This window comes from Aplysia californica, unplaced genomic scaffold (genome assembly GCF_000002075.1).
Source record: "Aplysia californica isolate F4 #8 unplaced genomic scaffold, AplCal3.0 scaffold00267, whole genome shotgun sequence".
In the NCBI taxonomy this organism is placed as follows: Eukaryota; Metazoa; Mollusca; class Gastropoda; order Aplysiida; family Aplysiidae; genus Aplysia; species Aplysia californica.
In genome coordinates this window covers 465,675-480,748 of record NW_004797537.1, presented here as the reverse complement: position 1 = coordinate 480,748, position 15,074 = coordinate 465,675, and the positions used below count along the sequence as shown (strand labels likewise).

Here is a 15,074-nt window from a genome sequence, read left to right as displayed (position 1 = left end):
CACCACGCTGCCTCACATATAGCTTGTTTTCTGTTGTGAAAGTGAGACAATAGTGGACGAGGATGGGGGGAAGTGCTCAATAGAAATGTGAAAAAAATACAGTTTCTTCGGTTTGATTATTTTGACGAGAGCCTGATTCCACCACGCTGCCTCACATATAGCTTGTTTTCTGTTGTGAAAGTGAGACAATAGTGGACGAGGATGGGGGGAAGTGCTCAATAGAAATGTGAAAAAAATACAGTTTCTTCGGTTTGATTATTTTGACGAGAGCCTGATTCCACCACGCTGCCTCACATATAGGCCTATCACAAAGACATCAGACAATCAAGTCACTGCCCCATTTATTCAACATCTTTTAAAACACTCTGTCCATGACGAAAAATCCATTTTCACAAGCCATTTACTTTATCACACTTTAAAAATCAGCCACAAAAACTTTAAAACGTGCCTCTTGTACACATCACCTGAGGGAAAAGAATCACCTTCACAAACATAATCTCAGTCTCATCAGAAAAAAACAACCTCAAAAGAAAACTGATATTTCACTCATAGCAACATCATCAAGTTCACACACACACACATACACACACACACGCACAAACAAACACACACACACACACACACACACACACACACACCACACCCACCCACACCCACCCACACACACACATACACACACACACACCCACACCCACACACACAAAAGATTCGCACACATACATACTGAAGAAGCAAGGCCTGACCTGGCCAAGCACTGACAACACATTTTCTCTTCACTTTTTCAACCTATAACAAACACCACAACACTGCTATGGTCCATGCAGCGACTTTCCCGAGACACAAAATGGGGAATCGCCGTCCAAGCTCAATTTCTCTTGCACCGGCATGACAGTAAGTCCCCCACTGAGGTCAATGGTCTTTCCTTCCTTGTCCTGGGGAGGAAATAAAAATGCACATTTTTTCTCTGTTTCACCTTGTCCGTAATGTCATGTTATAAATCATTGTGGGTCAAAGACAGAGAAAAAAGTTGACCAGACCATCAATGATTTATTTATAGAGGCACCAGCCATCCATGTCCAGGTGCTGTTTTAGCCTCTTTTTCCTGTATTGGGATTAATAATATCTTTTTGCCAATTTATTGGTTGAAAAAAGTTGAAATAACAATAAAAGTGTAATGTTCATCATTATGTAGATCTCTATAAATATACATAAACATAGAGTAATGATAGTAGTAAATGCAGGCCAGACTAGTACTTCCTTGATTATAGTATATAATATAAAGTAGAAATACTTTGAAGCAGAATCAGGAGAGGTATACAATAACTCCAATAATATCCTTGGAACTTCCTCTTAGCCTTTATCACACACACACACACACCCCACACACACACACAACAAGAACAGACACACTCACACACACACACACACACACACACACACACACACACACACACACACAACAATAACAGACACACTTACACACACACAAACATATAAAAGATACACTTTCTATCTCCATTATTTGTTCTGACTTGTACTTATTTGTGGAGATTATGAGGCTTCAAACATTTGTTTATCAAAAACATATTATTTCTCAGTTACTATTTGCTAGCACAAAAAATAAAATAAAAGAATTATTGCTTACAGCTTTATAGTCCAAGAGCATCTCTTTGAAAGCCATGAAGTCACTGAATGTCAAAAGAATCTCAAATATTTCTCCTTCCAGTTCTTTTCGCCTTTCTCTGAAATAGCACAAAATGAAGGAAGAAATTAAGATTCTCATAACACACAAAATGATGTGTACTATGCAAAAATCACTTAACTCTGTGGTGTATTTGGTTGTTTTTGGTTGTGGCAGGGGGTTAGGCCTAGCCTATTGTATTGTTTGGCTGAAAGTGTGAGAGTGAGTAAAGTGTGAGTCTGTGTTCAATTGTATTGTTTGCAAGTTGATAAAAGTCTGAGTTACTACTGGTGGGACTTTTAGAGGAGAGAGTTGTATCAAGGCAGAGGAGGCCTGCTGAAAGTATAGGTTGTGAAAAAGGCTAGTTAGAGCCTCGGTTCAGTTGTGCGTCAAGTGTGAGATTCCAATCCAACGCATCGGGGCCCCAAAGCTGCGGAAGGAATCACAACACAGAGCAGAGGAACAGGTTTGGCTAATTCCTGTTATAGTAGCATGTGACAGAAGGTTAGTAGTGTAAAATCTTTGTTTTATATTCCAAGTAACAACAAACTCTTTATCTCCGAGGGGGGGTAAACTCACTACGATTGGACACTTTTTTGGTGCTAAATCTAAAAATGACAAAAGCGTAATTAAATGGGTCATTAAATCGAAACTAGCAAACCTATTTGGATAGTTCTTCATCTAATGAATGAACTTCAAGTAAAAGACACCTGTTTTCGGCAATTGCCGAAAAGTAATTAGATGTCGAAGTTGTCGTAAAGGAATGTGCCAGAGCCGCCCCCTGTCAGAAGCACACCGGCACAGCAGTTCCGACCGCGAGCTGCTGGGAGCGGCTTGCCGGAGATAAAGAGTTAAACCAAACAAATGTAACAGTATTTAGCTGTCCGAAAAAACAGCTCAGAGTACAGTATTTTTACCCAAGTCCAAGTAATTGTAAAATGTGTCACAACCTGGTGAAATCAGGTGCTCGTCAATTTTCGGGCGTATGGCGTTATAGGTATCACCTTAAAGCCTGTCCATTTGCCTTGCTTTTGATGAAAAAAATATCCCATTATCTTGGATACAAGTCAAGATATTTGCGAGTGAAGGAGGTGGGGTTGCCTGGTTTCAGAGATGAAATTAGCGAGAAAATGGCTGCCAAAGTTTAGCTATTTCCTTAGCTTGAGAGTCCGTAGAAACTTATTGTTTACATCTTTAGTGCCTTTAATCAAACTTTTTCAGCAAAATCCACACGAAAATGAGTTCTTTTATGGGCATGAAAGGTGTGGAGCCAAAAAACAAAAATTCAATAAAATTCCCAAACCAGTGGAAAATAAATGTCATTATTTTGACGAGCGCCTGATTTCACCACGCTGCCTCACAACTACTCGAGCAAGTCCCTGAGTACTTGATTCCTTGATTCCTGAGCACAGGCTCTGTGTGCTATTTGCTGATGCCAAAAGCTTATTTTACACACTCCCCCCCCTTCCCCCCCCCCCCCACCACCACTTGTCCTTTCCTTGTCTCCGCACTTCTAGTGAAATATTATGTACACACATGTATGCACAAAAAAATTCCAAGAGATAGGCACAGAGAGAGAGAAAAAGGCAGACAGACAGACAGACAGACAGACAGACAGACCGATACAGAGAGGGAAAACAGACAAAATGAAAGGCGCAAATACAATGTACTTGATGAAAGGAGAGGGTAAGGAAGCGAATCTCAAACAAGTTACGCTTATATATCACTCTAAGCATTTTTTTTGTGACATCACATAATATGATGCGGGGGCTCGGGTGGTCTAGAGGTTAAGGTGTTCGCCTCTCATTCAATAGGTCCTGGGTTCGAATACCGATAGCGACGGAAAAATTTTCTTATTAAAAATGTTCAAAGTTCACATCCTTTCCTGCCCACTTACAATGTTCTGTGGTCTGCTTTCATCTCCTCCACTTTCTGCCCCAACCACCCCCCCCCCCCCCGGCCGCCTCCATCTGGGCTCCTGACTCTTTCAGCAGCCTTTCTACCACTCTCCTTTAGCTCCTTCTTACTGCTGTCTTTCAGTCACACCCCTGATCTTCTGGTAGGAAAGATCTACACTTAAATCTCTAGCCTTCTCGGACAAGGACGAAAAATCTCAGAGGTACCACGTGCAAGTTGCGCACGTTAAAGACCCCTGGTGGTCTAAAATCGATGTGAGTAGGCTTCGGCCGCCATCCGGGCAAAATTCAAAATTTCCTATTAACTGAAAATGCTAAACGTGTCCCACGTGCCCTTATGACCTTCTGGAGTTGCGAGACCCGTAAAAACACTTATTCCCCCCCCCCCTAAAAAAAAACACCCCCAAAAATACATAATATGGTGTGTATGTGTATGTATGTGTGTGTGCGTGTGTATGTGTGTGTGTTTGTGTCTGTGTGTGTGTGCGAGAGTGAGAGAGAGAGAGAGAGAGAGAGAGAAAGAGAGAGACAGGGAGGGGGACTTCTTTTGTGTGTGTAAAACGGTACACAAAATGTGTGAGAAATACAAAGAACTGCAGTGGCTGAAGATAGTTTCAATACAATGAGCCAAATCCTGAAATATAGAAACATCTCAAAGACAACCAAGATAATAATTCTTAAACATAAGACGTATGGTCAGCCCTTCCTTGCAGCTGTGAATGCTAGACAATCACGAAAGACACTCAAAATTAAAGCAACAGAAAAGTGGTCTCTTAGGAGACTGTAAAGAATTTCTTGGAAGGAAAAGAAATCAAATGGGGTAGTACTTGACAAAGCCAACGTGGGCCGTTCACTGGATTCAAACCCAGGATGGATATATTTTTTTTTTCTTAAAGTAGAGGTTTTGCGGCGCTCGCAACTGCATAAGGTCATATGAGCGCCAAGGGGTGGATGTCAACGGAGAAGTCCTTACAGGGAATCAGACTTACACTGCTCACCTCTCTAGCTTCAACAGCACAAAATCTGCTTCAACTATCAAGGCACTCCGGAAATAGCAGGTCACAAGAGTGTGCCAAACACACAAAAGAAGTAGAGGAAAATGACGATAGTAAGGATTAGGAAAGAATTCCTAGTTGTAGTTCAGGCACAGTTATGAGCATGACATAGTTGGATCAGCCCAGTTACAATTCTACTGTGCATTAGAACGAGAAAAGTCCCCCCTTTGGGAATGTCCTAAAGACACTTGAGTCAGTGGCACCGCCCCGGGGGAGGGGGGGGGGTGGGAGGGTGGAGGATGGATATACCACAATCTAGGGCCACCAACAGTGTTCAAAGTGCACACTACAAAATACAACCAAAGTAAAACTGAAGAAGAAAAAAAAGACAACTTTATCAGTACCTGAACAGAACAAGAGGAATTTTAAAAATACTACGTGTAGAACATAGACTGTCAACTTACTGAAGCTGTTTTGAAAATTCTGGCATTGAGAAGTCTGGTATTCTTTTCTTGAGCTCTGAATCCAAGTACGTTTCTATTAAAGATATCTGTAAATACAAATGTCAACAAATAAATACAACGATTTTGTGGAGTTATACATGCATACAAAATAAATTGTTTTCAAGTTTTGGGTATTTTAGTCCGTAATTTCGATTCAGTTCGTGTAAAACAACAATAACAAAAATGAGAAGAAAAGAAGACTTAATTGACTGATCTAAAGAGAAAGAGAAATGAAAACACAACACAAACATTTAAAAAAAGTAAAAATACCCTCTATTTAATGAACAATTTAGCGTACTCAAACAAACGAGTGCGCGAAACACAAGTTGTTTACATTCGCAAAAGTTCACTGCACGGTTGGTTAACTTGAGAAGAAATTTGTTCACTTCTAGCTATGCTTCAACCTCAGGGACATACTCACATATTCTCTATGTATGTCTGTGTAGCAAAATTTGTTCACTTATTTATAGCTATGCTTCGACCTCAGGGACATACTCACATATTCTTTATGTATGTCTGTGTAGCAAAATTTGTTCTCTTCTGTGTCCTCAAACTCTGTGTAGTACTTTTCCAGAAATCCATTCTGTGTGCTTTGAAATGATTCTTCTGTAACGAAAAAGTCGGATGAAAACTATAGACATGCAAGTGAATCCAAGAGGGGATCGCTAGAAAGTGAAAATTTATCCTGAACAATCAGACAAATAACGAATACTGTCCACTCTTCATGAAGTGGACAGCAGAATTCATGACAGATAAAACAGCACTGAAGGATGTGATCTCCAACATAATTTATTGGTGCCCTGTCAAAAAAGCTGCACCCACTCAGTGAGTGTAGTTATGCCCATCAAATTAAAATAAACATTAAACAGTCTTACTACAAGATTACATGGTAAATGTACAAAACTTCTGTGGCCCTGTTGAAATTAGGTTTCTTTAAAGAGAATCGATATTGATGCAATAAAATTTGCTATACGGGATAATTGTCAGAGATCATGATATAAATATAGTCAATTCCATAAATACTACAAACATACATATATTTCATCCATAGGCTATTCAAAAGGTTACATTTCATCATCATAACAAGATTTGCACCCTACTATTGGGGACAAGCTCGAGTGAAAGATTGAAATCACAGCATGCAAATTTTCTCTCTACTTTATTAAAATTAACCTATATTCATAATAGCATAATTGACTTATAATATATACTCTGCTGAGATACAAATTTATTTTTTTAAATTAAAACCCCCCCCAGCTAAAGCAGGGCACAGAATGTAAAGTGTAACCTACCCATTATTATGTCTTCAATGTGACCAATCACAGAGTCAAATCCTGAATCCTTTGAGGATCTGGAAGAAAGAATATGGCACAAAAACAATATTTTATAGTTCAATACCATAACGAGGATTTGCAAACTTATCATATATCATCATATCAAATGACTGTTCCACACTGGATGTTATGTGTTGTATACATAAAACATCATCAGCTTTAACTCTTTATCTGCGGCAAGCCGCTCCCAGCGAACTATTATTACTTTAACGCTCCTTGGTTTACAGAATAGATACTTTACTTTACTTTTCCGATCCAGCAGCCATTTGGGTTCTAGCCCTTCGGTCTGTCGATATGGCAAAGAATTGACAGGTTTTAATCAGCTGTGCTTTGTCGCTGTATAGAGTGTTTCCGATGTCTGGGGAGGCAGGTAGGTAGGTGCTACGCAGATCACAAAGTGCTGGGCAGTTAAAGAGGTGGTGTGGTACTGTTTCATCCTGGCAGTCGCACAACGGGCAATCGGGTGGGGTATCCTTGCGGATCCTATTAAGGTAGAAATTTAGTGGTATGTGTTGTGTTTGCAGGCGAAATATCGTGACTTGTTCTCTTCTACTCAGGGAATTTATTGCATCTTTAGAGTTGGGGGCTGTCATGTGTGCAAATACAGTTCTTCCAGTTTTGCCCATTGCCCGTCCATTGAGCCACTGTTCCCTGGTGTTGCATTTGATGATGTTCTTGGCTGTCTGTTGTGATACTGGGTTGTGTGGTTGTGTTTGTGTTGCTCCCTTCTTGGCAAGGGTGTCTGCTCTGTCGTTTCCTGGGATGTTGCTGTGGCCAGGTATCCACTGTAGTGTCAGGTCCACGGCATAGGTCTGTATGAATGTATTGATTGTTTGAGCCACGGATAGGCAGGCTGGGCTTTCGAAATTCATGTTTTCCAAGGCTTGGAGTACTGACTTTCCGTCTGTGATGATTATAGTGTTCTTGATTTTGTTTGGATGTATTATGAAAATGTTGGTCAGGTGGAGGATTGCTGCTTCAATGGCGATTGCCTCAGCCTCGTAATTTGTACAAGAAGTACCACATGCGTCAAATAGCTCTTCAACAGAATAGATAAAGGGTGTACCATGCAGCAAATACAAGTTCAATCTCTTGAAATTGTACTCAACAGGGAGCAGTCAAATCTGGGGATGAGCCAGTGGAACTGGCGCAACGCAGCATGATTTATTACCCTCCTGCAGCGTCAAAGTAGTCAGACAAGTTACAACCAAGTGTGCCTCTTGGCTGTCCCCGTCAGAATATGCGATTGTGCAGCTGCAGTGTGGCCGCGTTTTTTTGCATAATTTTGCAACATTTGCATAATTTTGGATTCCCCGCGTTTTTTTCACATTTTTAAAATAAAATTTTTCACCAAACAATTAAACACCTCGCAATGTGACTAAAGGGAAGTAATCACAGTATTAAGTCTCATTTATTTAAGTGACAAGTTGGTTATTTCCCTCCATAGGGATTTTCGTTCCTTGAGCATTTTCATTTTTTCAACCCATCAAAAGTTGTTATCATGTCTGCTGATGTTTCATGTTTGCCAGGTGTCCCTGGTTTTGGTGATATGCTAGCATCAGAGGTCCAGATGTCTTTTAAAAAAAATATTTTTCTTTCCTCTATACAGCTGAAAGTTACAGAGATTATATTCTTTGGTGGTTGTTTTTTTTGACTGATGTGTACCTTTCCAAATACACAAAAACTACTGATACTGATATGTTTTGTTTTCAATTCTTTTGCACATAGATCTAAAACATGAAAATTCTTGTTGAAAAAGTGCAAAACTTGTCGTGAATGGCGTTACAGTAACTTGCATAATTTTCGCATAATTTTGCATTTGTCTTGCATAATTTAGCCATATAACTTTGCATAATTCTGCGAGGACAGCCTTGAAGAGTGAAATTGTTGCACCGTGATTGTCTGACTGGCCCCAAAGACTAACATTTACCAATATCCCCATGACAAAGACTCAACTCACATTTCGGAATAATTCTGAAGAAATAAATAATTCATTATGATGTTTATTTCTGAATCTGTGTTGTACTAGCACTTTAAATGTCATGGGAACCCTTGACCTTTCACATATATTTTTGTGTTGGTTAGTTCGCCTTCAAAACTGTCATATATCATCATCATCATCCAGTGCCAGATCTGCGACAGACATCGGTGATCATGGTTCTCCATTCATTCCTTTGCTCGGATGCTCTCAAAAAAGCTACGTTTCCCTGATCTTTCCCTGTTACCCATTTGTTTAGGTTCCCTAAGTATGTTGTTCTGGACCTACCCCTGCCTCATTTGCCATCAATTTTGCCAGTGAGAGCTAGATGTTCAAGACCCTTATGTCTATTCAGGTGTCCCAAAAACTGCATTTGTCGTTTCCTGATTGCTATTAACTGTTGTTACTTGGAACATAAAACAAAGGTTTAACACTACTAACCTTCTGTCTGCATGCTACTATAACAGGAGTTAGCCAAACCTGTTCCTCTCTCTGTTGTGATCCTTTCCGCAGCTTTGGGGCCCCGATGTGTTGGAATCTCACACGTTACACACAAATGAACCGAGGCTCTAACTAGCCTTTTTCACCACCTATACTCTCAGCAGGCATCCTCTGCCTTGATACAACTCTCTCCTCTAAAACTCCCACCAGTAGTAACTCAGACTGTTTTTATAAACTTGCAAACAATACAATTGAACAGAGACTTACACTTCACTCACTCTCACACTTTCAGCCAAACAATACAATAGGCTAGGCCTAACCCCCTGCCACAACCAAAAACAACCAAATAGACCACATTTACATTGAGCGTCCCACGTTGGCTTCATAAAGCGCTACCTCATTTGATTTCTTTTCCTTGCACGATACTCTTAGCAGTCTCCTAACAAACCACATTTCTGCTGCTTCTATTTTGGTGTTCATTGAGATGTTTCTATTTTTCAGGATTGGGCTCATTTTATTGAAACTAGCCTTAGCCATTGTAATTTTCCTTTTTAATAATAATTGTCACGTAATAATCCCCTAATTTACCCTAGAGTGTATTCTCTATGGGACGAACTTTTATGCTTTAGCTAAATAAAGATATTGCAACCACTTACGCTCCCATGGCCAAATCTTCTTCCTCAAAATGGTCTCCATGTGAAAAATCCATGTCTTCTATACCATCATCATTACTATCTGTAGAAAGAAAAAAGAAGAAAGAGAAAATAATCTAAGTCACACATACTGAGTGCTCGGTCAATTATTATCTAATTATCCCATAAAAAGATGAGAAAGTAGTCTATTCAAGCCTTGACGCCATGTATTCACAAAGCCAAAAATACTAACAACAAGACTATTTTGGAGGCCAGCAATTCAGTCTACGATTCTCTACTACCAGGATATTGCACTTCCTCTTTGGGCTTTTGTCAGCGCCGTTGCGGGCTTGCTTTGCCGCGTAGCGCGTAACGGGCTACATCACTAGACGACACGAGGTTTGTTTCAGACCCATGCAGGACCTCGAACAAGATGCTCCAGCGAGTCCCATCAGGTCCCCACCTGTACATACACAACAGTCGTCAACTCCCCAAGCTGCCACCCGCACTAGCAGCTTTGGGAGAACCATCAAGCCACACCAGAGGCTTGATTTATAGAATACTCAAGAGAATAAAAGGACACCCCACAGGAGCTGAGATTGTCCTCGAACATTTATTTTTATTTCTAAGTTTATTCGTCGTTTCAAGTTAAATACAAAAAAGACAGTTTGTGAAACGTACAAAGCTGTGTATAAACGTTTCTTACTTCAAGGGGAGAGATGTAGTATGTAGCGTTAGCCTATGTGTTGGCTTTCTTAATAACAACCTGGCAACTTCTGGCTCGTGGAGTTGGATTGCGTATAGGAACTTAGCAGACACTTCATGAACGACACGCGGAGTGGAGGTAAATACAACAGACATTAAACTAATTACAGAATTACCAGACAAATAATGACTTGTGCTATGAGAATAAATTTCTTTGTCCAACTTAAGAAGTGAATGTATGGTAGCAACACAAAGCAGTCTTTCTTTACAATTTCTTTAAGACTTGATGTTACAATCTTATATAATTATAACAATGTCTGGCAGATTCATACTGTCCTTGTCTCTTCTTACAGATATCAAACAACAACTAGTTGTTTCCCCATCATCTGGGTCCTTGAAATACGACAACTGGTGCTGTGTAAAGAGAGTCACATTACCTCTCGAGAGGGAGCGTTTTCGATATTATTGTCAGATTGTTACATTTCTTACATGAAAGTTCGATTCTGACTGCAATTCTCTGACCAAATTCAAAATGACATTATAATATTATGGATCCCTGTAGTCATGCTGGGCGAATTGTGAGTTAGAGAAAGTAAAAATGAACTCACTTCCGAAGACGATATATCAAAGAAATCTCATGGAGACCAAACCTTGATTCCGAATAAAATAGTTGAAAACATGTGCTTGAACAGACATCTGATTAGGACATTGGCGACAGTGAGGTATAATATTTAATATTTTGGCCTGCTTCAAGCATTCCACCCCTTGAGATGAAGGAAAACGAAGCGCGCTTGCAGAATTAAAGCTGAGATATGGGATATGAAAAATTGGATCCGCTACATAGGAAGCAAGGAGTGAGAGATGGGAAACAGGTGGGATTCGGAAGATGGGACTGGTCATATGTGTACAAAAATGACTCATGTAGGCCTAGCGCTGGGTCAGCCTGAAAACAGCGACGCAGAGAAAAAAATGATAGGAAACAATAATTATTATATTATAATAACAACCCCTCTCTTTCTTCTCCCCCTTTTCTCTCTCTCCCTCCCTCTCTCTTTCTCCACTCTTCTCTCTCTCACCTTCTTTCTCCACCCCCCTTCTCTCTCTCTCTCTCTTTCTCTCTCTCTCGCTCTCTCTCCCTCCCCCTTTTATGTTTTTTTTATGTTTTCCCCCCCTCTCTCTCTCTCCCTGCCCGCAGACAAAATTGCACCTGGTCAACTCAAAGAGCGCTGGAACGTTTGTTTACACTCGTATCACGGGCCGTCACGTGCTAGCACATTAAGGGCATACTACCCAAGTCTCGCGGGGACGTGAGATTGGGCAATTGAACAAGATGATCCTATAATATATATATAAATGGCCTTTGTTCATGTTTCAAAGAAGTGTCCGTTTTCATCTTACTCAACTCAGACTCAGCTAGATCTACTTCAGCAGACCAAAGATAACCCATTTCAAGAACTTGATCAAAAGGAAAATCAAAGAGAAGTAAGCTCTTAACGTTGACATATGAATGTGTACACATCGCCTTTTTATTTTCTTCTTTTCTGTAATATAGATCTAACCACATGTACACAATGCATTTATTAAAAACAACTAGATCTAGATCTAGAGTCGAGATCTAGATTCTAGGCTAATTAATTAACTAGGCCTATTATTATAAGGTCAATTCTAATTCAGACGATCCGATAGCGTGCCTGGTAACCGGTGTACTCGGCGCAGTCTCTGTCGATTCTCGAGTAGACAATGACTCAAAATTGAGATTTACCCTTTGGAGCCATTTTATTACATAAAACCCCACATTTATATCAACAGTATTAAAATCATTTGTCCACAGCTGAACACAAAATCGATCTTACCCATCGCGGACTGGAGATGGTTGTTACCGTTCGACGACATGATGCTAATAAACCGGAAGTGAAACTCACATTCCTGACTTTTGACCTGAAATCGACAGCGATAAATTTTTAGCTTTTGGTTTTAATCATGTGAAATGTCATTGCTTTATATTAGCCTACTGCTTTTGAAAACTTGTAAATAAAAAGCAAAATTTCTTAGGGTAACAAAAATAATAACACTCAGAACTAAAAGGGATTAAACAATTATATACATATATACAATATTTTCACCATTGAAGTAGGAAGCGTCGGTGGTGTAAAGGTTAGCATTGTTGCCTTCCAAGCAATAGATCCGGGTTCGATTCCCGGCTGACGCATAATTTTTTTAAAATCATCATCCTTTATTTTTTTACTTTTTTTTTTCTCTCCTATCAATAAATTGACACAATACTAACAGCGTTGCACAAGATAAAATGTACCTGTTGGTAAGAAAATCCGGGTTAAAAATACGGTGGTTTCTTGAAGCCTATGCATAATAGGGCCTTTAAACTCTATATATGGGGCCTATACTATATAATACAAAAAGTAATAGACTCTAGGGTCGGATACAGTGATGTTGATGCTCACTCTGTGGTCTTTGAATAAGCGAAGATTTTGGGAGAGACACGGGTGAGTATAGAGAGGCCTAGGCTCTAGGTATAGTAGGCCCTTGATATCATACTGTTTGCTTATCTTTTGCCAGATGTAGAGAAACGTGAGAGAGAGGTGAGCAGAGTAAGCCTGATTCCCCGTTTGGACTTCTCTGCTGACACCCACCCCTCGGCGCTCATATTATGACCTTATGATAAGTCAGGCTTTTATGCAGTTGCAAGCGCCGTAAAACCTTACTAAAACAAAAACAGGAAGAGTGGAAAAAAATTGAAACGGAAGACCTGTAGGGTTTAGACTTCTTTCGGTACCTTTGAAGGATCACAGGCGTCGGTGGTGTAAAGGTTAGCATTGTTGCCTTCCAAGCAATAGATCCGGGTTCGATTCCCGGCTGACGCATTTTTTTTCTCATTTTAAATCGTTTTCCTTTCTTCTTAAATCATTTTCCTTTCTCTTTAAATCTTTTTCCATTCTTTTAAATTCATTTTCCTGAAACAATTAATTGTTGTTGGACTGTAAACTAACTAATTATAACACTCTCTCTCTCTTTCTCTCTCTCTCTCTCTCTCTCTCTCTCTCTCTCTCTCTCTCTCTCTCTCTCAAGAAAGGAAATGAGTTTGGAAGTTTTGTTTTGTGCTTGTGCCTTAACATTTTCTTGTTGTAAATTTTTAAAAAGTTTCATCAGAGAGTTCCATGTTGGCAAGATCTGTTGTGATGGTTTAGTGAAGGCCTTCCACAGAATTCTACACTTAGAATTCTGTGAGGCCTTCATAATTCGGACACCGTTCCTTTTCTGCTGCTATCCTGTTCGTCTTTCTGCCACATCGCTAGATCTACTTCAGAATTACAAAGCTCTAGATCTAGATCTATCTACGATCAATACCCTTTTTTTTTCATAAAATATCAAGCTTTTTCTAATGCAATTCTTTGAATATCTTGATGAGGACTCGGAATAATCTTACGGTTCTTTCGGTTTTTATAGAGCAGATAGATCTAGAGCATTTGTGAGGCAGCGCGGTGGAATCAGGCTCTCGTCAATTTTTGGGCATGTAGGGTTAATTGTATCATCTTAAAGCCTTTTCACCTGTCTTTATTTGAAGGGGGAAAATATCCATTAATCTTGAATACAAGTCGAGATATTTGCGAATGAAGGAGGTGGGTGGTCGGTCACCTGTTTTCAGAGGTAAAATTAGTGAGAAAAAAGCTGCCAAAGATTAGTTATTTCCTTAGCTTAAGAGTCCGTGGTAACTGAAAAATGTATATTTTTGGTGCCTTTAATCAACGTTTTAAAGAAAAATCCACACAGAAATGAGTTCTTTAATGGGCATGAAAGGTGTTGAGCCAAAAAACAAAATTTTGATAAAAATTTACAAACCTGCAGAAAAATGCCAGTTTTTTCACTTTGATTATTTTGACGAGATCAGAGCCTGATTCCACCTCGCTGCTTCACATTTATTGCTTTCTGACCTCATGGTCTTAGTAACTCAAAACGGCTTAAAATATCCGATAGAACTTTGTAAATCTGAGGTAACAACTATAGCCAATCAGCTGGGGGGGGGGTCCCCTGTCAACAACAGAGTGAGTTTTCTTGAGTTAAATAGTGGATGTGATTTTTGGACAGGAGGGTAGATTGTGTAGGAGTTAACTTGTGTGTGAGAGAGCATACTGTATAATGTGTGAGACTCGAGAGCATGTTTAAGTGTCTGTAAATGAAAAATAGGCTTATAATACAAGAGTTGCCTACAGTAAAAACCGGCTCTTATTGACACCTGCTTTAATGCAACCACCTGTACCATGGCTACTACCCCACTCCCCAATCACCCCTGGCGAAAGTTATTAGTTTTATGTTGTGCAGCAGCCAAGTGGGAAGTGGGTGCTGTGTACCATGTGCAGTAATCACCTACCCCTGTCGACCAAATCGTAGGCGGTTTGCGGGGCAAATGTATGTTAGTAAGGATTGTATTTGGATGGTTTAAAAGGAATACAATATATTCCTATATTATAATATGCGTTCATTTTTATGCATTGACAAAACCTGGCGGTAAAAGGAGGTAGTGGTACAACGGGGCGAGAGTGGAAAAGGGGAGGGGGGGGGGGGTGTATACGAGGTTTGTAGTAAATGTGTTGGGTTATCCGTTGTCAAAAGCACTCAATATATTTTCTCTTGGACGGAATATTTATCATCAAATTTTGTCTCACTCTATAGACTGGTGGACACTGTAGAATCTTGTTAAAATACACAAGGTACAGCCCAGGAGACGTGTTGATATCCATTACCGATTATTCTATTTTGGGCTATTTTAGTCCAAAATCATCTATTTAATCGAATAGAAACCGTTGCAAGTGTCTAAAACAGCTATAAGACGCTCAAGAACTAAATAAAACGCACTTTTTTGCATTGGAATAGAG

The 15,074-nt window shown here is 39.8% G+C and overlaps 1 protein-coding gene and 2 non-coding genes across 3 annotated transcripts; 2 read left to right on the top strand and 1 right to left on the bottom strand.

The window, feature by feature from the left end:
* Positions 1-777: 777 nt before the first annotated feature.
* On the bottom strand, positions 778-12,090 carry LOC101859107 (ADP-ribosylation factor-like protein 2-binding protein). The gene is made up of 7 exons (XM_005100996.3): positions 12,039-12,090; positions 9,505-9,583; positions 6,388-6,446; positions 5,595-5,701; positions 5,057-5,142; positions 1,646-1,742; positions 778-932 (listed from the first exon to the last, which is right to left on the bottom strand). Exons 1-7 carry the CDS (start codon positions 12,076-12,078, stop codon positions 810-812), a joined length of 591 nt encoding a protein of 196 aa, XP_005101053.2. The 5' UTR covers positions 12,079-12,090; the 3' UTR covers positions 778-809.
* Positions 12,091-12,322: 232 nt separating this feature from the next.
* Positions 12,323-12,394, top strand: TRNAG-UCC. The gene has a single exon. It is a non-coding gene; the product is annotated as a tRNA-Gly (tRNA).
* A 598-nt stretch (positions 12,395-12,992) lies between these two features.
* TRNAG-UCC lies at positions 12,993-13,064 on the top strand. Its single transcript has one exon. It is a non-coding gene; the product is annotated as a tRNA-Gly (tRNA).
* Positions 13,065-15,074: the final 2,010 nt, after the last annotated feature.

Bases quoted from the DNA above. Each gene is read 5' to 3' on its own strand.
- LOC101859107 (XM_005100996.3), bottom strand. From the start codon at position 12,078: ATGTCGTCGAACGGTAACAACCATCTCCAGTCCGCGATGG. The intron at 1,743-5,056 runs GTAAGTTGACAG...GTGCTATTTCAG, and splicing joins GAATTTTCAAAACAGCTTCA to AGAAAGGCGAAAAGAACTGG. The intron at 933-1,645 runs GTAAGCAATAAT...TTTCCTCCCCAG, and splicing joins TGCTCTTGGACTATAAAGCT to GACAAGGAAGGAAAGACCAT.